A 22,959-nucleotide genomic window follows, 5' to 3' on the forward strand; every position below is an offset into this window, starting at 1 on the left:
AAATCTACATTTGTTATTAGCTAGTAATTCTTGTTTCATGCTGTACTTCAGCTTTTTAAAGAAACACCTCATATTTGTAAAATCCTAACTTCAAAGGGTAATGATAATATCGTTTACCCCGAAACCAAGGGTGAAATTCTAAAAAAAAAAAAAAATTTGGGAAATTCATTTGAGTGAAGCCAACCTGTTTTTGAAAACGAAAAAATCTGCCTGTAAACATAAAAAATGACAAAGCAGATAAAAAAGTCCTGGTATCACTACGTATTAAATAATAAGTTCCAGTGCTCGGTACTAGCAGAATTTCACTCTTGACTAGAAATACGATGTTTTTAGCTCACGTAAAATACAAAAGAAAGAAATAGACTTTTCAATACCTCTGCAACTTTCGCAGTACCTTATTTAGTATTGTTCTATCAAAGATTTGGGTGCAAGCCGTTTTTATTGTAGGCTTTCAAAAAAATAATAACGTAACATCTTGGGACAATATTAGACCAATCGTTCTATATTGGCTATTCCATCATCTAAACTAATAAAAATAATTACAAAGGGGCTATTTTGAACTGATTTTTGTTTATTTGTAAGTTTAATATGAATGTTTTTAAAATTTATTTTTATACGTGTACAGCCTTAGCAGTCAATGATAATGGGTTTAAAGTGTTATTTGAGCTGAATCTTTACTGTTTAAGATGTTTTATTATTGAAGATTCTATTAAGGTTTGCACAGAGAGTGGCGAATCCAAGAATAGATTGAGCCTCTTCGTCATTCACGAATTATTCATTTTTACGTTGAAATCAACATCTTGATGAGGGAAAGGTAAATTAAAAATGCTTAACATTTTTCGACTTGTTATTTATAAACTGGCCTTTTTTCATGCATTTTACACGTTAATGTTATTAGACTCTTGGCGAAAAAAATCAGAATTTGTAGAAATTTTTATGTGTTAAACGAATTATCTAGGAGGCCTTGTATTATTCCCTGATTGGTTATTTACCTTCGTATTGGAGTTAGCCCATAGGCGATCGAGGTGAATTATTACATATGGGTTGTAATGAGGTAAGTGGGATTGTGCAATAGTATGACGAATTTAATGTGAAATTTGTATAGATTTTCATTTCAAAAGCGCATACTTATGTATATGAATATTTCGACATAGTGTTTCGTAAGTAAACTCTTAATGTAACATCATAGCTTAAACATTTTTTGACAGCTAGAAGAATTTCATCATAACTTGCAATAATCAAAGTATTGCTGTTGTATAAGTTTTGTCACTGAACTTGTCATACGTTTGATTTCAATCTTGAGATTGAGTGTGAAAGCTGAAAATGAAACATTCAACTTTAAGTTCTACGTTCATGCACAGGACCAAACTATTAACAGTACGCAAACAGGAAGTTGACATTGTGTTTTACTAGGTATGTAAATATAGTATTACCATATAACGAGCTTTTTGCATTTGTTTTATGGAAAAAAAACTCCCTCAAATTTCAGTTATCTTTCAACCCCGTATATCCTCCTGGGAAGGGGGTGTTTTTGAACAATTGTTAGCACCCTCAGATGTCGAAAAAAAATTAATAGTTAGCGACATTTAAAAGAGCATCATAGTTCAGTCTGAAGGTCATATAAAGATTATACCCATGGTGTAAAAGAGTCATACAGATATAAAACGTAAATCCTCAACTAAGCCATGATGTCAAATTACCTTTTGTAAATCATTAGCATAAGTTACCTTCCAAGTAGTTAAGCATACAGTTTCCTAACTCTCGGTTGGTAGAATGCGTATACAATGTATATGTGTTTAATAGAATATAATAAATAGCAAGATCAAACTAGTTTGCTGAATGGAAGGGATATCATATAGGTATAAATTAAAATTTCTTAATGTATTTTAACTATAAGAAAAGAAGGACAACAGGCTTAGCTAATTCTGTCATTATCAATATCATAAATGTCAAAAAGAAAAGGCAAAGACCCAAGCAATGATCCCTTCAACACTTCACTAGAGTACAGATTGGTTGAATTCCATTGATATAAACACTGACTTTCTTTCATCCAACCATTGTACACTACAATTTAAAATATACATGAGAGTTTATATACACATTTGCACACTTTATATATCTATTCTATAACTTTTGATACAATGTGTGTTGTTCCTTCACAAAAGTTGGCAGACTTTTAGCAAAAATTACAAGCTCTAATACACAAAAAATAGACTTTTAATGAAATATTTTTACTAAAGATTTGTGAAAATATTAAGTCTGTTTGGTTACTAGTCCAAGTGTAAAATGATTTCATGTTATGATTAAAAAGTTATTCTTTGCCCCAAAAATCTCGGATATTATTTGCCTAATCTCTAATACCTCCTAAGTACATTTCAAATGTTTGTTTTCAGTAAGACTGAATTTTATGTTATTTTCTATGCTTTAACTATCTGGTGTCTGTCACTTGACCAACATTGTAACCATCATAAAAACAAATTAGGAAATATAAATTTGTTTTTTTATGCTAGAGTGACTAAAGATTATAAGATGAAAATACAGATGTTTAGCCTAAGTATCTTAAGTCTGATAACATTAAACATTTATATATATTTATTATTTTTTTTATTATATTCACTTTCTAATCATGTTTAGCTAACCTTTCATAACTTGCATTGACATGGTGCATATGCACTCATGTTAACATATCCAGTGATATAAAACTGACCTGATCGTGGCTGTCTTTTAGTAGACTAGTATTTTGTATTATACAGTCACATTTTCATTATTGTACATTATATATGTTTAAAGATGAATACTATTTAGAAATAAATTATTACATATTTTTCTTAAAATATAGAATAATAAATCAAGCAAAGAATTATCTTTTCTAGCTATGACTTTTAAACTCAGATGCTGCTGGACATAGGTTGCTAAGTATTTTAAAATTTTGCACACTGAGGATATTGAACAAAATTTTAGTTTTATATATATATATACAGTTGAATAACCAAAACATCATAAATAACTATATTGATATCATATAATTCACTGTACATAAGCCATATATGAACAAAATAAAGAGTTATGAGGTTCTTATTTTATTTCTTACTTGTCAATATTGGTAATTTGAATTCAAAATTTGTAAGAAAATATAGATTTAGTAGTTTGACATCACATATGTCTAATTTTAAATATACCATATAACTCACTAAAAGCTACATTTTGGTATGTTTTTTTTAAATATTTACTTTTAAATTAGGAAATAAATTTGCATATATTAAAGTTTGAATTATAAACTACAATTTGATTCCATATTTATTGACATAAATTCATAAAATAACAGTTCAATAAATTTTGAATGCAAGTCAACAAATGTAATGACATGACCTTTGATCCATTGTGAAAGGGTTAAAGGTAGAACTAACATTAGTAACTCCTCAATCTTTAGACACCTACCTACTGAGTTATCAAAAATGAAAGAAAGACTTGTATCTGATCCTTGATATTCTTTAAAACTTGTGGAATAAAATTGTGTGGTATTGGTTCTTTTTATTCTAAAATCTGAATATATCTTCAAACATTCCTAGTTTTCCTCTGTTAAAGATTGGCAATATCCTGTCAAACCTCATCTACTTCTAATTTTGCTCCTGTCCAATCACATTTTGTTTTAAATGGTTAAGGTTACAAATAAATATGTATTTGAAACCAGAAGCATCTAATGAGAGTTAGTGTTGGTTATACATTGTGTGGTATTTTCTGATATACAGATTTTCTCCAAGAATAATTGGATATGTTCAATAGAATAATGGGTACTTGCTAATGCTATCTTAATTTTTTAGAGTGTCCTTTCTCCTTTGGTAGACTGATCAGACTGTTAAGTCAGTATAGACTTCTAAATGAGTCAGATACTGTATAGGAGTCAACACTCTTCTTTTTACATATGAGATTCTCACTTTTAAGGATTTTTGTTTCTTTTCTCTGGATGTGTTTTTTGTCTCCTTTAATGGATTACTTAAGATTAGTGGAACATGTCTATGATCCACTGATTTCACTTATTTTTTTATCTCCGTCTCTTTATCTTTCACTGTTATGGTGGCTCATTGTTTCCACATGATTATTTAAATAAAGCACCTATCTTCATCCACCCTGTCTGGATTAACATTTGTTGATGGATGCCTCTTAAGTTGTGTAGGGTATTACTTTTGGATAATCTCCCCATTTTCATGTTTGGTTATCTGCAGAACAGTCTTTTTATGTCAGTGTTTTTGATATTTGAGTAGTTCAGTAGGCGTATCAGTATATTTTAGTTATATCTGCCTGTACAACCTATATTGACATATTCCATTAACTTTAGTCATTTCTAATGTTCATAGACAGGGAGGGACTTGTTCTTGAGAAACCTCTACTTGTTTTTGATTTTCTCTTGGACTCACAACTACAGTTAGTTGTTGACCTCTTTCATTTTGGGAGCTTTGAATTTAGTGACTAATTGGCTGTCTTACATTCATTGAATTTTTTTAACAAAGTTGACCTTTTAGCAATTTACATTTCTGTGGATGTGTTTCCACTTTGGGAATTCTCTTTTTATTCCATTTGTGACTCCATTCCACAAGTCTTTTATTTTATTTTATTTTATCTGGGACAACTATCACTTCTTTCTCAGAGGTGTTCCATGTTTAAATCAGTCTCAAATGACTAATTTTCATCATGATGTTCAATGCTTTTATCATATGTGGTGTTGGTCCATTTTCTTCTTGTTTGAACAGACTTTTCTCAAAGTAACCAACTTATTTGTTCACCCTCATTAGCCATCCACTTATTACTGAAAGTGAATGGTTTTTTAGAGTTGGTTCATTTGCCACTTCTTCCTGCCGAGTCATCTGACTCTTCTTCACCTTCACATATTTTTATTTTGCTGTACTTCTAAATACTCATTATGAGAGAGAGCACATGTAAGCACGAAAGAAAGAGAATGTACTACATTCAATGATTGGTGAAAAAGAAAGTAAGAGTGGGTCCAGAAAACCTTATAATTAATCACACTTGAGTGAGGAAAAAGAATAAGTCTTTGATACAGTACTTAACATGTTTAATTTTTTTTAAATACATAAAATGCAGTAAAGTTTTATTTGTAGATCAAAATGTGTTTGCAATGAATGAAATATCCATTATAATTATCTGTAATATTTTTATTCACACACATGCTTTTTTAACTTGTATTAAGTTTGAATTTATGGAACTAATTCCAGTGGCCTGGTTTACCCTGGCCTTAAATTTTGTATTTTATACCAAATGCAAATGATACTGGTGTACAATATTACAAGGTAAAGATAACTACAGAGTTATCATGAAGATAAATTCTTTAAAAGAATAATAATGGTAATAACCCAGAAAAAGAAATGGGGTAGAGAAAAGCATCCTGAACAGAGACTTACTCAATTTAGTTCAACCTTGCCAAGGTGTCAATGGCTGGTATTCGATGGATGGTTCCCTTTGCCCTTGTCAGAGCTCTCATATGGTAGTCCTTCTTTCTGTTGTTTAGGTTTATCTTGGTATATTAGCCTGACAATGCCACCTTAAGAAGGTAGTTACTGAAGTGTGGATTTGAGCCTTTTTTGGAGTTGAAGCTTTCCACTGTTTGATTGAACTCTAGCTGGACTTTAGAGCCAAGAAATTTCCCCTTGATTTGAAGATTTAGTGATTCTACTATATGGGCAGAAATATTGGGTGATAATGCCATTTTTTATGTGGTGACTTTTAACAAAACCCATGGTGACTGTTTGTTGGTATTTCACAGAGGTTTCATCTGATGCATTGGCCAGTTATGTATTGTAATCCATGGGTTTTGCTGTACTGAAGTTGAGGCTTGCTCCTGGGTGGGGTGGTTTTGAACTTGTTAGGGAAACAATGATATCCTAACCCTTATACAGATTGATACTTTTTGCTTCTGTGTTCTATCCATAAAGACTGGAATAGCATAATTTGTATATTGGTCAACCCTCACTTTTAGAATGAACTTTTTTTTTACTCCTCTAGTCTTTCTTATGGATGACGAAGGAAGATGAACTGGATGCAGTTCCCCATGATCTAATAACCCTGCCTCATGAACTTGCACCAGTTTATCCATGGAAAAGGTATCTATCAGTTTCATGTCCTTCAATTTGGAATAGCATTAGCCCCTACTTTTCTTTCACAACTTGTGGGATTTTCTTTATCAATTCCATGGTCTGGAACTATAGTTCCAGTTCAACATGATCAACAGGCTTCTCCTCTTCCTTTCCTTTTATTCATGAAGCTGCTTACTTAGGATGGCTTGTCTAAAGTTTCAACTTGCTCCTTCCTCTGTTCCATATTATTCACCTCTGGTTACTTTCTAACTTGCATCTCATTTATGCCCAATTTTTTCTGACATGTTTGCTAGACCTCATTAGTCACCTAAATTTGTACCTTTCTTCTAACTGTATATTAGGTTCTCTTATTGAGGACTATGGCTTTCCTGAAATCTGTTTCCATTCAGCTGCACTCATATTCATCCCCTTCAGTGGGCACTGTGCATCTAATGAAACCATTCCAGGGATTCCCTGTCCTCATGGGCCCTTTTTCTTTCCCATTTTTTGGAGGATCTTGCTCATTAGGTGGACCACTTAAACTTCAGCATTTTTCTCCCTATTCTGGTGGATTTTATTATTGTTGCTCATTTAAACAATTTCACAGTATGGTCTTGCACAAACTATCAAGAAATGCACAACTATTTATTATTTTTCAGCTACATACAATTCTTTAATCCTTTTCAGCTGTATGCAGTCCAATAATCCTCTCCTGCTCCATGTAATCCATTAGTTATTTCAGAACCATCTGCTTATAGATTTTAGATATTCTTTTTTGGGTCCATTCTACTTGGGTGACTTTGATTGCCTACCTTTTCCCAAACACCCTGGACATCATTGTAGACAGTCTTTCACAATTGGATCATTAGAATCCTATTAGGTTAATTTTCAACCTCGTACTCCTTTATTAATTGCATTTGCCTCACCCTTCTATATCAAACTGCTTTATTCTGGTTTCCTGTTTATCACCCATCAGCTCTGGTGGTGGATACTCTCATTTGGGACTGATCGTTTTCTTTCTCCTTTCTGCCTTCTCATCCATGTTCTTGCTATGTTCTGGGATGACCAATGCAGCGTGTTGTTCATCACTTACATTTCCTTTTTACCTAACCCTTTATTCCCCTTCCCACCTTTCCATCTCTTCTTGTACACACATCTTGTGTCTTTTTTTTCATCGTGATGTGTCATACCTTTTTTGCATGTGAGATTGTCTAATCCATCACTCCTGGAGCTTGATTTTCACAATGTGTATCCTTTGCTCTCTCCCATTCCTGTTGTTGTTCTACTTCTGTGTGCCAAGTGTACTGTGTACTGCTTGTTCCTGAATCAAACCATTTCAAGTACTTACCTTTTTGGAGAATAAACCTCTCACCTACAGACTATCTTGGCCATTACCAAGCTGAAATGATCTGCTTATTGTAGGCATAGTGTGTATTATGAGGTACCCATATACATGTAGTTAAAGGGTGACAAATGGCAAGTTACCATAAGCAGCTTATTAGTTCTTCACAGCTCCAGGTGTCTCTGTGACCAGTCAGGGTATGCTGGCTATATACCTTGCATCATGGAGAGAGTAGTAAATGCCCTATGGACCATTAACTTCACCATTTAGTCCCAATTTTCTCAACTACTGGCACAAACAGGTGAGGTGTATGGCCAAAGTCACCAGTAGCATCCATAGTTGGCTTTGACTATTCTTGGGTGGCCTCAGCCAGCAAAAGCGTGATTCCTGTAGAGATAACATATGTAGTTTTGAACTGGCCATCATGATAACACTCAGTCACCTGTACCATGTTTCAGGTGAAAGAACTAAACCACAATATTGGCAAAAGTCTGACAGCCAGGAAAGAACTTTTCTAAGATCTGACCTTTTCTTGGACAATCATCTGTTAATGACTAACTCTTCCTCTTGGTAATAAATTTTAAGGCCTTTGACGTGTTAAATATGTCATTTCCTTGAGCACAAAATTTTTTTAAAAATATAATTAATATTGAAGAAATGTATGGTAAAATGCACTCATCAAGAGAAAAATAGGAACTTTCTCTAAGAGTAATTGGATAGTTAGATAATTCAGATTTCTTCTATGAAAATTATGTAGAATCCCCTGTTGTTTTCTAAACCTGAGTTTGGAAATGAAAGAAATTGGATACAGTGTGTAATAAAATGAAACAATTTTTATTCAGTTCACAAAGAAACATTAAAAAGAGTATTCTGAAGGACAGTGTCTTTAGTGGGTAGAACTCTAAATCTAGATATGCATCTGTCTAGAGCTTTGTCAAGAATCTGTTCTAAGTTGAGAAATCATGCTACTCTTTTAAGGACACATTCTACTTGCTGACTGTTGGTTATTCTCATCAGCAAATAAGAAAGTTTATCTTTTTCTGGGATTACTTGACCCGTTAGTAGGGAAAAAATTACTATTTTTATGTTGTATGTTCAACTCTAAAGAAATATTTCCCACAAAAAGGCACATGGGACATGTTAGTTGGATTACTTATAACGGGAGTTAACTAGAGCCAAAGGAACATTGCTTCCCTTTGATTGGCTAGCATTCCATGCTAAACTACATACACCTTCATATATGAATTTCAAACTCTGTGTGAAACAAAGGAATATAAAATACATGGTATGCTTGCATACTTCAAGTGATCAAAGCAATAATAACATAAATCTCTTTTTTCTAATAAAACTTTGATTCCACTTTTAAAATATAAAATCTTTATTTGTTTGATGCCATGATGTTTTAAAAGCATCACAAAAATATGGACTTTTCAAGTCTGGATAGTTCCCTGTTCATTTCTCATAGACCGTATAAACACTGGCAGTCAACAGGTTAATTTTCATGTTTTTTGTAGAATACCAGTATTTGGGCATTTTAAAACAAATCACTCAATAGGTAAAACTACCAATTTTCATTTGAAGCAAACTTGTTACAAAGGTTTTGTTTAGGCAAAATATACATGAACTGTTTCCATCCTGATAGTGTTATATGGTCAAAAATGTTAATGGTTAAAGATTAATTGATGGGTTGCCTTATATTTCTTAGAAACATTAGGTCAAACAAACTAAGACTTGTTTTAGGATTAGTTTGACTAGGGATTGAATAACTGTGTTAGAAGTTCTGAAGAAAAAGTAGTGTTCCCCTTTAGAAATATTTTGACATTTGATCCATGAAACTCCAAAAATAATAAAATTGAATTTTTATTAGTGTAAAGATTTTAAAACAAATCACTCAATAGGTAAAACTACCAATTTTCATTTGAAGCAAACTTGTTACAAAGGTTTTGTTTAGGCAAAATATACATGAACTGTTTCCATCCTGATAGTGTTATATGGTCAAAATGTTAATGGTTAAAGATTAATTGATGGGTTGCCTTATATTTCTTAGAAACATTAGGTCAAACAAACTAAGACTTGTTTTAGGATTAGTTTGACTAGGGATTGAATAACTGTGTTAGAAGTTCTGAAGAAAAAGTAGTGTTCCCCTTTAGAAATATTTTGACATTTGATCCATGAAACTCCAAAAATAATAAAATTGAATTTTTATTAGTGTAAAGATCAATTTCATAGCTTTTCATCTGCAAGGTTACGAGCTTCTTTTAATCAAGTTTTCAGTGGATTTGCAGTCAGGCACTTCTACCTTATGGTTTATTTACTATGGTAAACAAAAACAGCACAGTTACCTCTGATTATACTATTTCAATGTACATTGGTATGGCACTCAGAACTAGGTTTAAATTCAAAGGTGTGGAATTGATGATAATACTCGATAAATTAAAATTAAGCCTCTGTGTGTGTGTGTGTGTGTGTGTATGTACGTATATGTATATATGACAATATCCATACATTTAGCATAATCTTCACATGAACAGGTTACTTAAGATGGATGACCTGAGAGTCTTCTCAATGACTGTATAGTAAAATCAGTAGTTGTTGATGGAGTCCTGCTTAAATGTGGTTAATTCAATACAAAATTCAATTGAGATTAATAAGATAAAAAATAACAAATACTTAGAACAATTACAAGACAGATGATTTCTTTTAGGTAGAACAAACACAAAAAAGTGAATTCTAATGACGTGCTTCAGTTAATCCACCTCGATTGAACGTAGCAGTTATACTAAAATCAACAGATGTATCATGTTATAAAAAAATTAAACTTTTGATATATTTTTCATTGAAGGTTTTCACACACACTCATTTAAATGTGATTGTATGTAAACTAGAAAAGAGAAACATGATATTATATTTCTTTAACCTTAACTATAATGTACATGCATTTTAATTAGTCAAGTTAAAAAATAAGAAACTGAGGGGGGTAAGTTAGTTGCTTCTTAAGGTAACATTACAAGCTGGGGAATAAAGAAAATATATGAAACCTCTAATTCCAGTAAAGAGATGAGGACTTGTAACTTATAAAAAACAAATTGTAGAAATAAAATATTTTATCCTTAGAAAAGTCCAAAGTATATCTTAATTTCAGAATGCCACACCAAATGAAACATGGATGAAAGAAAAAGGACTTGTTTTTGTTGAAGTATTAAGTATGTAGCAAGTGTTCTAAAACTTTTATAAAAGTATTCATATAGGTAATAAGGTAACTTCTGTAGTTATATACATGCATGTGATAAAAATATACATACAAGTACATAGGATGCTGCTTATAGTTGTCACATATCACAGATAATGTTATCAGAATAACTAAGTTGTGACCAAAGGTATAAAAGTCCATATTGATTCTAATCAGCTAAATGATCTGAAGGCTGAGTGGAAATGAAACTAGACTTTGCTGCTAAAAAAAAGACAGTAACATTGAATTAATTTTTCTAATTCTGTCGGTTTTTTTCTTTACTTGTTCTTAAACATGTCAAGTGTTTTTATGTGAGCTTTCAGACTTTTAGGTAATATTTTTGCTATGCTGTATCAATAGAAATTACTGTAACTGCTAAATTTTTATTTCATTGGTTAACATTTTTGTTCAGTTATTGTTATCAGTGCAATTGTGCCTTGAAGTGACCACAATAAGCAGTATCTAGTATATTTCACTTTTAATTTTGTGTTCAGAAATCTAGACAATGTACTTGCATATTAGAAATGTTTCTTTTAAATTTCAGAAACGATCTTGTACATCTGTGAACTACTACAGGAGTCATGTTCCAGTTTCAAAATCCACAAAGCATGCAGTATGTTACAAGAATGAGGTGTGGGGGAGTATTAACTTTTGCTGGGTTTGGATTGATTTTCATGGGTTGTTTTGTTACTGGGTTTGCATATAAACCAAAATACCCTCCTTTTGATGATCCCTTTTTTGACAGGGGTCCAGAGCCAGGTAGAATAATTGGACCAGTGCTTCTTGTTTTTGGTTTTACAATACTAATATTTGGAATTATTTTGTATATCAGAACAAAGATGATGCTTCAACAAGCTCTGACCCAACAGCAACCACAACTGGTAAACACACAACCACCTATTGTGTCAGGAGTTACACCTTTTCAGCTTTATCCCCCACCACCACCAGGAACAAATGTTTTTGATGGAAGACCAAATCAACATTTCTGTGAAACTGGGAGAGTTAATCCTCCTAATGAACCTGTCAGTCAGTCTTTTCCAAATTATGCACCACCACCCTATTCAGCTTATACTGGAGAGAACCAATATTTTAATGGTCCAACAGCTCCATGTGCTCCTGAATTTTATTCTACAAAATAGACTACTGACCATGAGTTTTACATTTTATTAGAATGGTACTTCCAAACACACAGGTAAAAATGTGTTTAGTTTTTACCTTTGGCCAGTTGTAGTATTGAATGTTTAATTATAAGTTTTTTACCTGTGATTGAACTGCAGTCAATAAAATACATATAATTTGCATTGGAAAACTGTAATTTTTAAAAACTCTGATAAAGTTTTTAGTAAAATAGTAGGACTTTTATTCACTTGATTTCAAACTTTTGGTATTTTATGAATTTAACATTGTTACTTAAATCAGTAGTTATTAAGTAGGTGAAGTGTTAATTATTAACCTTGTGATTAATCATTTGTATGCAATTGCCCAGAGTGTCAGGCATCGGTTTAGTAACAAGTTTACATGAATACTCCAAAGAAATGTTAAAACACGTAATACATGTTATGACTTTAACTAACAAAAGATGTTTATGCTTCTTACAATATAAATTTAGTTTTTGTTTTACTTTCTTATTGTCATGCTTCTCACACCATGTTCAGTGCTGTATTGTACTGTATGAAGTACATTTGATTTTTTAAAAGCTGCTTTCAATCTTAACACATACTTAATTTAATAATAGGTAAATTTTAAGTACCTTGGACCCCTTTTGTAAATTTTGACCATTATTTGTGACAATGATTGAAAAAGTATTTTCCCACAGATGTATAACAATTACAAGAAGATTTTGTAAATGTTTATTTTTCAGAAATAGTACAAGTGAATGAATAAATAAATTTATACCAACATGGATAATAATGTCTTCTCTTTGTTTCTGCAGATGTTAGGATAAGTTGAAACAGAAAAAAAACTACTAATTTTTGCTTTCTCAGTTTTGTCACATGGTTCATTTAAATTTTCTCTAGTACAGTTTGTTTTATTCAAAATATATTTTGTAGATGGTGTTAAAGTGTTCAATTGAAAGGAAAATCTGATACTGTATACTGTAAACATCTATTCTTTTAATTCTGTTAGATTGAAAAAACAGCAAAAACCTCTGAAAATTTTCTCTCGTGTATTTGAAGATGTGGTTAAACATAATCACTTCAAGTGTTGAATTCATTAAGAAAGAGAATATAAACTGTAGGAAAATTAAAGTGTTCTTGATTAAAAGAAAAAACCCTACAGGGTTAGCTAATTTGACTGAGCTTTTTAACAGATAGTTAAATCAAAATAGTGTCTTTGAAGTATGTTTTTTTCTCTGTTAATGTGCATGTTTAGAGGATCATTAAGAGTGAACAGGGGTTAGATGGTGATCAGTAAAATAAGTAATTGGTCACTGTGACTGCTAGTACCTTCTCTCAGTGGCAAAGCTGACTTGACCAATATTCAAAAGATATGCAAAAGATTGTGTTCTGAATATAGGCCTGAATAGAATACTTCTAAACCTGTAATGAAATATGTATTATCAATTATTTTTGTGTGATTAAAATTATTGATAGTTCCATTAGCCAAACTTATATATTATTACAAAGTATCTATTCAATTACTAATAGTTTAAAATAAAACTTGCATCATCTAATCTGCATACAGAAGTGCACAAGTAAATAAACACTTGCATGCCCAATGTGTTAATTATTCACTTTTATCTGGAAATAAGTTTCGTATATCTATGAACATAGTTTGAGTTCATACTGATATATTTTGATATGTTTAAAATCTGTTTTGTGAAAATATTTTGAACACAATTCCTTTTGCACATATTTTCTGTTTTGTATAATAAATCAATGTACTTTTGTATTAGACCAGCTCTTTATGTAACATTAGTATTATTTTGCATAATTTCATTTTCCTATCCTTGTAGCTTTAAAAATGACTAGAACTCAAGTTGTATGGTGTTAAGAGGTATTTCTACCTGGACAGTTTCTTATCAGTCAAATATTTGTTATAATAGGAACAGGGTTGATATCATTGAATCATGCAACTACTTTCCAAAACTGATTATTATATGTGCCATTGAAAAGTGGCAATATTTTGAGTTCAGTGAACTTGGGTACAAAATTTCACTTTTGCAATTCTTAAATAACAGATATAGTGAAAGTAAACTTACTTGTGCATGATTAATAAATATTTGGTATTGCTGATATTACACTGGTACCTTTTTGTCAATTTTCAGGTATTTAATAAAAGCTAATTTCCAAATGATTGACAAGAGAGTAATCAGCTCACCAACAGTCCCAGGTGGTTGTTACAAAATATTTATCTATTGCAGAGCAGAACTTCATTTTTTATGGGAAAGAATTCATAGATATTTAATTTTATTTCATATACTGTGTGTTATGAAGGTGATACTTATTACAAAGTATTTTACTTGTTATCTGTTGGTGAATATTGTTTAGCCTTGCTTTCTGTAGTGAGAATTACATGTATTGTATGTTAAAACAGTTGTATACACATTTCCTTTATCTCAAGAATACCTAGTGACTGTACCTTTTACATCTTGCTTTAATTTCTTTACTGTATTTGATAACTAACTGACATTACACAGATGTTTGTGAGAACATGTACAGATTACTTAGTAAGTTAGTATGTCTGTTACACTCTTAGGTTGACATAAATCTTCATGTTGTATTTTTTAATTCAACTAGTGTGAAAAGAACATGTTACATTTGTGGTTTTTAAAAACTAGTTTATTCATGCTAATATACATTTAAATATTTTTGTACATAAAAACACCCATTTCATGCTTGTGAGGTTATAGAAAATTGAAAATGCTGTTTTGTGAGCTGTCAGTTGAAATAGGGTCCAGTTTACATTTCTTTTTTGGATGTTTTGAGCATTCTTGATTGTTTCTGGAGTATGTTACCTGTATTAAATAAAGATTAGTTCAGTAAACAAAGCCTTTGCTATGCATACATCAATTTAAAAAGATTAATTAAAAATACCTTAGGTATTGAAACAAGAAGGAATAATTAAATATAACTGATTTTGTTAATACACACAAGTCACAGCAAATAAGAAACTGGCACGTGCTTATAACCAACATTACCTTGAGGACTGCAGTCCTATTATTTGGAATATACTTACGCTTAATCAAGGTGGTGTTTTTTCCTTTCATAACAGTGTTAGTAACATCATGGAAGTATCATAGAAAGTAGATGAACAGTTTCTTGTCACTACTCACAAGCACTTGATCCAGCTGTATCAAGCATTATTAATGGTAGTTGCTTAAACTAATATTACATGATATTAAATACTTTTTATGAATAATAACCATTCACCTCCATGGTTTGTTTAAAAACCAGAACTAGAAACTGCTAGTTCAGTTTGTTTAGCCTAATCATTTTTACTATATATCTGCACAATTTTACACTGTAATCTTTATTTCAAATAATAAAAAATGGTCCACTTTTATATTAGGTGAAGCTGTAGTGGAAATTTCAGACCATTTGCTCACTTGACTTTTGGGTCAGTACACGTCAATTTTGACCTAACATTTTGCAATTATAGGTTGAAATAATCTGTGTTTTAACAGTAATATTTTTATATCAATTTTTGTACTTTCAGTGTGAAGAAACAAGTCAATCAAGATTGGAGATTTTATATATCTTGTATTTCTTAAAAGATAACTTTGAACTGTAAGGGAAGTGGAGCACTTCTATTGAAAATGGGTGCAAGCTACCAAAAGTGAAGAATTGCTAAGCTAACATCCCTGTTAATAAACACACGAACCTGGCTCTTGATTAACAATTTTATATGACAGTACCTTGAACCAATGTTAGAGACTAGGAAACTGTAGTTAGATATCTCTAATTATGAAACATTTCCATTAAAATGAAACAAAACAAGCAGGAGCATCTTAAAGCAATAGAGAAAACAATCCTTTATTAATTTCATTGGCTGTAGAAATTTTCAACAAGCACTAATATAAAAGCAATAATTATCCATTTTTGTTATTCTTTCAACCATATTTAACAAGCTAACTTACACTAGACTTCTTGCTTGGTGAAACTGTGTGAAAGACAAACTTTTTGGCACACCTTGGGCCCAACACATTGCTGTCACTGGCACTTTTCAGTTTTTCTGCAAAACGTGATAAAGTATTTCCATCACGGCAAAGGAATGATCCTTTCCAAGCCTAAAATAAAGAAATTAGACATACCAAATTTATTCTAATCATAAGAAGTCTAATGCTGAAAGTACATGTATCTATTTTACTAAAAGTTGAAAAATAAAACAAGCCTTACAACTACTACTTTCAACAACATACACTGATATAAACAGAACTTGAGGGGGGAAGGAATATCTACTGCTGTCCTCTTTTTGCCTGTCAGCATAGTGATGCAATGTTTTGGTTGGTTACTTGTTTAGCTTAGGTTGTAGATTATGAATTAGGAGTAGTTTATTTTTCCTTAGCATCATTCATTCTTCACTGAACTTAATAGTCTTTGCTTATGTGACTGTAAATTCCAGAGTTATTGAAAGTGCTATGTTTCTTGATTTATTTATCTCAACTTAAGCATGCTGAGATATAATGAAAGATCTAATGGACTTTAATGGGAAGATAATGGTAGGTTTTTATATGGTAGATGAACATGTAAACATAACTGCTTGCGAGTCGACAGAGCCTGCAATAGGTTAAAATAGGAAGTTTTTGTTAACTATACTCATAGATAGCACAACATCTTTACACAAAAAAGTTAAATTTTGTGTTACAGAAAGTATGGGGGAAGAGTACACAAACGTTCTATATATGGAAGAATACAGTGAAAAACAATGGCTACCCCTACTGCAATAATCCCTAAACGCGGTCTAAATTTTGACTCTAATAGCCACCATAAGGCTGATATGAAGACTTGTTTCTTCAGCTATAGTCAGTTTCTATTTGATCTGTAACCTTTCAACTTCAGTTTTTAAGACACTTCTGCAGCCAATGACTGTCAAAGGACATTAAAAAAGTGGATAATAGAAACCTGCAACTATGTTGGATGCAGCTACTTGTAAAAACACCCTATTCATTGCACAATGCTTACCATGTTGAGATTATACTATAACATGTCCTTACAGTATTGATTATTAACAAAATGTGCAAAAGTTAGGATTTCTGTTATTGACCATAGCATCCACTACTACATTTTTTTGAAGTTCCATCACCTGGAGAAAGAATGAGTACTTCTACTTGGATGAAATAAAACAAAGCAATAACAACTAAAATATACTTGGACCAACATCTTGTAAAATTGTATGATTTAATAGGCTGCAAAATTACTACACTACCTGGAATTAAATACTGCTAGACATGCCTGACTGTCTTGTACCAACTAAAACATTTTGGTTTTTAGTAATTAAACACCAACAGTTTTGCAGTGCAAACTCGAAGACCTAATTATAGGTCTCAGCCATACTGATTGAACATTTAAGGTTGTATGTCCAAGCTACATTAATATGTGTGTGTAGTATCACTGTTACAGCAGAAGCATGGCTTCGTATTAGTGTATAATTCTGCAATTCCAGAAATAAATCTAAATCAATTGTCCATACACTAGTGACCATTTAGATCCATTTCTAGATTCATCTACATCTAAAGGGTAGTTTACAGCTGTAGCTTGCATGTTTTTTTAGGGGGGGTATTACCCTGATGTATTCTACACATAAGGTACCTGATATTTGTATTTGAATCTTAAATTCTGATCTTAAGAAGGTTGTTGTATATCAATATAGAGATGAAAAGAACATCAACTAAAAACTCACTTGGAATGTTGCAGAATCTTTGGACCAGATTGTAAAGCTGGAATTTCTGTTTTCTTGTGTGGACACAGGTTCATTGGAGGAGCCTACTAAACAAAACTGATGTTAAACTTTCTCTCTACTTTACCATCAGTTGTTATATACAAATGAATTATCAACAAAAGAAACAAACTTATTTTGATGAATGTTTCTACAAACTCAAAGAAAATGTAAAACCTTTACTATGTATTACTCCATGTAAAACATAAGTACAGTTCAAATAGTTTTGAAGTTTTTTTTTTTTTTTTTTTGAAAGTACAGATACACAATCTTAATATATATGAAACTGGAATTTAACCTGAACAGCAACTTAAGTAAATGCACAGGTCAGAGATCCATTTTTAGTTGAAAGGGAAGAGTGCATTAGTTGGTATCATATCTTACAATCTGACCAGTAGACCACACCTAGCTCAAATAATTATGAAATCATTTACCTTACATTCAACTATAGCTGTGTTTCCTTATGTCTAATTATAAAGTGAATAAAAGATCTTATTGGTTTAAAACATTTTTGAAATTCATTAATTTTACAAAGCATTATAGCATGTACTGGGTGTTAAAGTAGAAAATGCTCAGTAGAAAGACTGTACCAGCAAACCATCTATATTTTATCTTCATTCCCATAATAATTATATCAAACATTTTAATCGGCTATTCTAAAGTTATTTTGTAATAAAACAAAATACAGAAAATACATAAATTATTTTACCCCCTCCTCTTTCCAGACTCAAATACATCTACATAGCACAAACAATTTCTATATGCCCATCTGTTTGCTTAGTTTTAGATTTCTCCACAAATCATTTCAACTTTAACTTTTAAATATTATAAGCACTGAACCAAACAGTACCAGTGTTAGTTAGAAAGTTCTGACTGTACATAACATCCCCACTACAAGAAATCAACTGGATATGTTTACTACTGCATTTTTGATTCCAAATAAAAAGGTTTCCTTTTACTACTGAAAATTATTTTCAAATTTTTTACATATTCCTTTTTTTTAAAATAAAATACTTTTATTTTGTTTCTATTATTTTCCTTTTTATTTGCACAGGTAAACATATATATTAAGCTCCAAAATCAAAATGTGTAACAAAAATTGTAAAGTAATTGCACATTTTAAGGAGTAGTTCTAGAGCACAACGCATTTAAAGGTAAGTCTATCACAGAAAACTAGTATAAATACCACTACTTCATTCTTCAAAGATGTTGAATGATAGTGCTTTTAGATAAGTACATACAATAAATACATTGATATTTGTAGTAATCAAGGTCACAATTGAAGATTCACTCAAGCCCTCAATTGATGAAAGGTAAAAGAAATGGTTCACATATCAAATGCATTTGTTTACTCCACAACCTACATAAATGACATTCTACACATTTTTAAAACTTCAGTTGAGAAAAGTGTTGCTCTTTTGACTGTAGAGACATTAAAACTATTGAAGAGTCAAATAAAATTTCTCTCTCTTGCACAGAAAAATGGCAACTAGTTGAGATGTTGCTTTCCTTCACATGTTGGAGAGAAAAGGATAGTTTGGCCTAAGTTTACTGTGTTTAGGGTTGTTTTCTTCACAAAACAGCACTATTATGTTAGAACAACATAAAAACACTTTTAAAAACTAACAACTGCATACCAGCAAGAATAGTAATTTCTTGTCAGTGTAATGTAATGTTAACATTCTACAGTAAAAGTTTTATTTTTCTAAACTTTCCATATAGAATGGGCCTGACTAGATGGTTAGAGTGCTAGACTCTCAATCTGAGAGTTGTAGGTACAAATGCTCATACCAAACATGCTTGCCCTTTCAGCTGTGAGGGAATTATAATAGTACAGTCAATCCCACTATTCATTGGTAAAAGAGTAATCTGTAAGTTGGTGGTGGTGATGACTAGCTACATTCTTTCTAGTCTTTCACTGCTCAAGTGGGGATGACTTGTGCAGGTAGGTCTTGTATAGCTTTGCACAAAACTCAAAGCAAATCAAAAATCCTATAATGTACAAAAATCTATAAAATGATTGTATTTTGCTTTTATGATTTGGAAAACAAAAACTACATGGAATCATTAACAAATATTACTGGCTTGTTGTTATGTTATAATGAGAATAACTGAAACATGGTTAAATGCAAATGTTTTAGATGAAAATAGTTTCTTCAAAATACAGAGTTACAGTCTATTTAATAGAGACAGAGTATGAAACAGTGGCTTTATATGTAAAATGCAAGTTACATCCTAAAGAAGTTGAAGATAAAGATAACAGCAAGGAGATGGGATCCATTTGGATTCTGTGAGTGAAGATAAAGGGAAAAGGCTTTTTATGGAAACTTGTTAGAAACCACCCAATCAACCTCATGAAATTAGTAAAAAAAACTTTACAATAATATTAAGATTTCAGCTGTTAATGAAGTCATAATTATGGGTAATTTTACTTCCAAGCATGTTGATTGGGAATTGATAGTCAAACTGTGAAGCAGCAATGTTTTTGGAAACTGTTCAAGATGGCTTTCATCACCAATTAGTCTTGAAACTTACTAGAAACAATATTTTTCTATATTTATTATTAATTTCAAATATAAAAATGATCAAGGGGGTGAAAATTGGGGAACAGCTGGGTGAAAGTGATAATTCCTCTTGTAGTTTATATATCTTGCTATATATGGAGATGAAAAATATATTTTGGTCAAGTTTCAACAAAGCAAATTCCAAAAGGATGCAACAAGACAGTTTGTTTGTAACATAGCACAAAGCTACATAGTGTGCTATCTGTGTACTGCCCACTAAAGGTATCAAAACCTGGTATCAAGGATGCAACAACAATTACCTTTGTGAACTGAGCAGAGTTGGAAAATTTTTAAACATATTTCTTACAGACAGAAATGGGTAGTTACAAGTAAAAAAACAAGGTTGCCTCATGAAGAGCACAACAGATAAAATTAAAGTAAAGCATCATAAATTTAAGAAATATAAATTGACTGGTATGACAGGAGATGTAAAAAATTATAGAATATCAAGAGTTTGTGAAAGAGGACAATAGGACATCAAAAAGGATCTATGAGAAAATGTTGAGTGAAAATGTAAAAAATTAATAATAATTTCTTTAAATACATTGAAGGTAAACAAAATGTTTGAATGGAAGTAAGACCTGTGAGAGATGATAAAGGAAGGCTCATATTTAATGACTGTGAGATGATTATTAAAGTTTGTTTTGTCTTGAGTTTTTAGTTTTTATAAATGAAATGCTATTCTATATTTTAGAACAGGAATAACCTTAACAGTGTTATGAAAAAAAGGGTTGATCAGTCTCTTAAGCCATTCAAACGGTGTATTGTTGCTAGTGGTAAGGCACATAGGATTTTGAGTTTTATCTACAGAAATATTAAATACAAGTCTAAAAAAATTACATTTCATTGTATAGGTTACTGGTCAGGCCAACTTTGGAGTATTGTGTTCAGTCTTAGGTTTCTTACTTCAGGAAAGAGATGAAGTGTTGGAAAGGGTTCAAGGAGGATTACTATTAGGTTGAGGAATAATTCGTGAGCGTTTTTAAATAATTTCATTCAAGCATTACATGCAAGACTATACAATACTTCAATGCATGAACACATTAACCCAAAATATTTATTATGATACTTTATTTCATGTAATACCTAGGTATATAGTATGCATTGTTTTAAACGAAATTGCAAGAAATTAAATGCGAAAAGCAGATGGTGTCGAAAATGCTCGATTTTGTCCACTTGACATTCCATTTAATGAGCTGAAAATGAAAGCAAAAATTAAAGACATATGAAAATCAAACACACCATCTATTAGAGCAAAAAATTATCTACCAAATGACATGAAATATTTTGTGAAAGCGTTTCATTTATGAATATATTTGTTTAACTTGAAAAAACGCTCACGAATTATTCCTCAACCTAATAGAATAGTGCCTGGAATAGCATAGTGTCATATAAGCAGAGGTTGAAATCTCTCAGATTTTGTTTTTCAAGAGAAAACAAGAATTAGAGAGGATCTGACTGAGGTGTTGAAGGTTGTAAATGGAACTGATAATGTTGATACATGTTTTTTTCCCATACTAAACATGTGACTAGGGGACACAAATTTTGACAAGGTAGAAGCCATCTTTATTTTTCTGATAGAGTGATTGGTTTTTGGAATGGAGTGCTTTCATATGTAGCAGATGCAGTAAAATTAAGGTAGTTTAAGGGAAGATTTCAAGGATATTTGACCTTTGGTTGCCTGTGGATGTTGTGGAAGCAGTAAATTTAAGCTTGTTTAAGAGAAAGCTTGATAAGTACATGAATAGTAAAGGCTGGCTTTAATATGTTTAAAATTTATTTATAAATAATTGTAGTTTAGTTAGACTATGAAGCAGCTGAGATGGACCAACAGTTCCATGTTGTCCAAAAACATACTGTTGTATTAACTGACTTGGGCATAGAAGTTTCTTATGGAATAAGGATTAAACAATGCTGCACAATGGACTGTCTGTGCTCTGTCCACTATTGTGCAGAAGCCCAAATTTTAACATTGTAAGCAATGAGACTTACTGCTGTGCTATCACTGGATAAGCAGATGTTACATCATTTTAGCAATTTTTCACATTCTATTCATTACTTGCTTTAATAAAGCATAATAAGTATGAAATAATAATGTTTAAAATTCTGATGTATACATCATGTAAAACCATCTTTATTGAATAGCAAAACTACCAATGTATAGGAAAAAGTAAGTCAAATGCAATTTGATTTTTATAATTGTTACTGAAGTGGTCTTTATGCGATATTTATATGATTGACATATAGCGTACATAATAAGTATTGTCTTTCATGCAAGCTACTGCATAACAGATTATAACAAAGTACGAATCAGATTCATATAGGTTTGTATCATAACCAGTTTTGTTTACATTGTCACTAATTTTGTTTTCATGAAAATTAGGGGAAAAGTTAACAAGCAAAGACACATTCAACTAGAAAAAATTATGAGATATTATATATAAAAACGATTACCAAAGAGAATGGAACAGTTGTGTTTAAAATGCTGCAATACACTGTATTGTACTCTTAATTTGCCAACATTAAGATTACACTTTACACTGTTTACAACATTCTTAGATTTCATTACTAAATCTACTAGTTGCTAATAAGTATAGAACACAAAAAATTGACGGAAAACCTGCAATTGTCATATAAAAATTTATTAACATGCCTTTAATGGTGCAGTCCATTTTTAAAAAAAAACAGTATTTTTGCTACATAAGATTTTATACCACCTTTTGGATAGAATGGGACATTTTGTTAACCACTAGGCATTGCAATAAGTTATTAGTAACTTTTCTCAATATGGCTGGTTAATATTCTAATTAAAGCCAATTCAAATTAAACTGTAAAATAATTAAAGCTATTTGATAG

At 31.4% G+C, this 22,959-nt stretch overlaps 2 protein-coding genes across 9 annotated transcripts in view; one reads left to right on the forward strand and one right to left on the reverse strand.

Annotated features, from left to right (window-relative positions):
• Nucleotides 1-918: 918 nt before the first annotated feature.
• LOC143226287 (uncharacterized) lies at nt 919-14,651 on the forward strand. Of its 5 annotated transcripts, XR_013014539.1 has the most exons (3): nt 1,065-1,413; nt 11,205-11,852; nt 13,929-14,651. XR_013014539.1 is itself a non-coding variant. In XM_076457065.1 (2 exons), exon 2 carries the CDS (start codon nt 11,242-11,244, stop codon nt 11,797-11,799), a length of 558 nt encoding a protein of 185 aa, XP_076313180.1. In that variant the 5' UTR covers nt 919-1,054; nt 11,205-11,241; the 3' UTR covers nt 11,800-14,651. The 5 variants fall into 5 exon arrangements, 4 of the variants coding, with proteins under 4 accessions (XP_076313180.1, XP_076313182.1, XP_076313181.1 ...); XM_076457065.1 differs by lacking the exon at nt 1,065-1,413 and adding an exon at nt 919-1,054 and having other exon boundaries at nt 11,205-14,651; XM_076457067.1 differs by lacking the exon at nt 1,065-1,413 and adding an exon at nt 1,035-1,054 and having other exon boundaries at nt 11,493-14,651.
• The window catches only part of LOC143226286 (claspin-like), a 70,121-nt gene continuing 58,364 nt past the window's right edge, over nt 11,203-22,959 (reverse strand). For 2 of the 4 annotated variants that reach the window (XM_076457063.1, XM_076457062.1), the window contains 3 exons: nt 17,504-17,586; nt 15,741-15,890; nt 11,203-14,618 (listed from right to left, as the gene is read on the reverse strand). In XM_076457063.1, the coding sequence (XP_076313178.1) occupies nt 14,508-14,618; nt 15,741-15,890; nt 17,504-17,586 (344 nt within the window). In that variant the 3' untranslated portion in view covers nt 11,203-14,507. Of the gene's footprint in view, nt 14,619-15,740; nt 15,891-17,503; nt 17,590-22,959 lie in introns of all 4 variants that reach the window. The other 2 variants (XM_076457061.1, XM_076457060.1) reach the window with 1 other exon arrangement.

The sequence above is a fragment of the Tachypleus tridentatus genome, chromosome 9 (assembly GCF_004210375.1).
Source record: "Tachypleus tridentatus isolate NWPU-2018 chromosome 9, ASM421037v1, whole genome shotgun sequence".
In the NCBI taxonomy this organism is placed as follows: Eukaryota; Metazoa; Arthropoda; class Merostomata; order Xiphosura; family Limulidae; genus Tachypleus; species Tachypleus tridentatus.

Bases quoted from the DNA above. Each gene is read 5' to 3' on its own strand.
- LOC143226287 (XM_076457065.1), top strand. From the start codon at position 11,242: ATGTTCCAGTTTCAAAATCCACAAAGCATGCAGTATGTTACAAGAATG.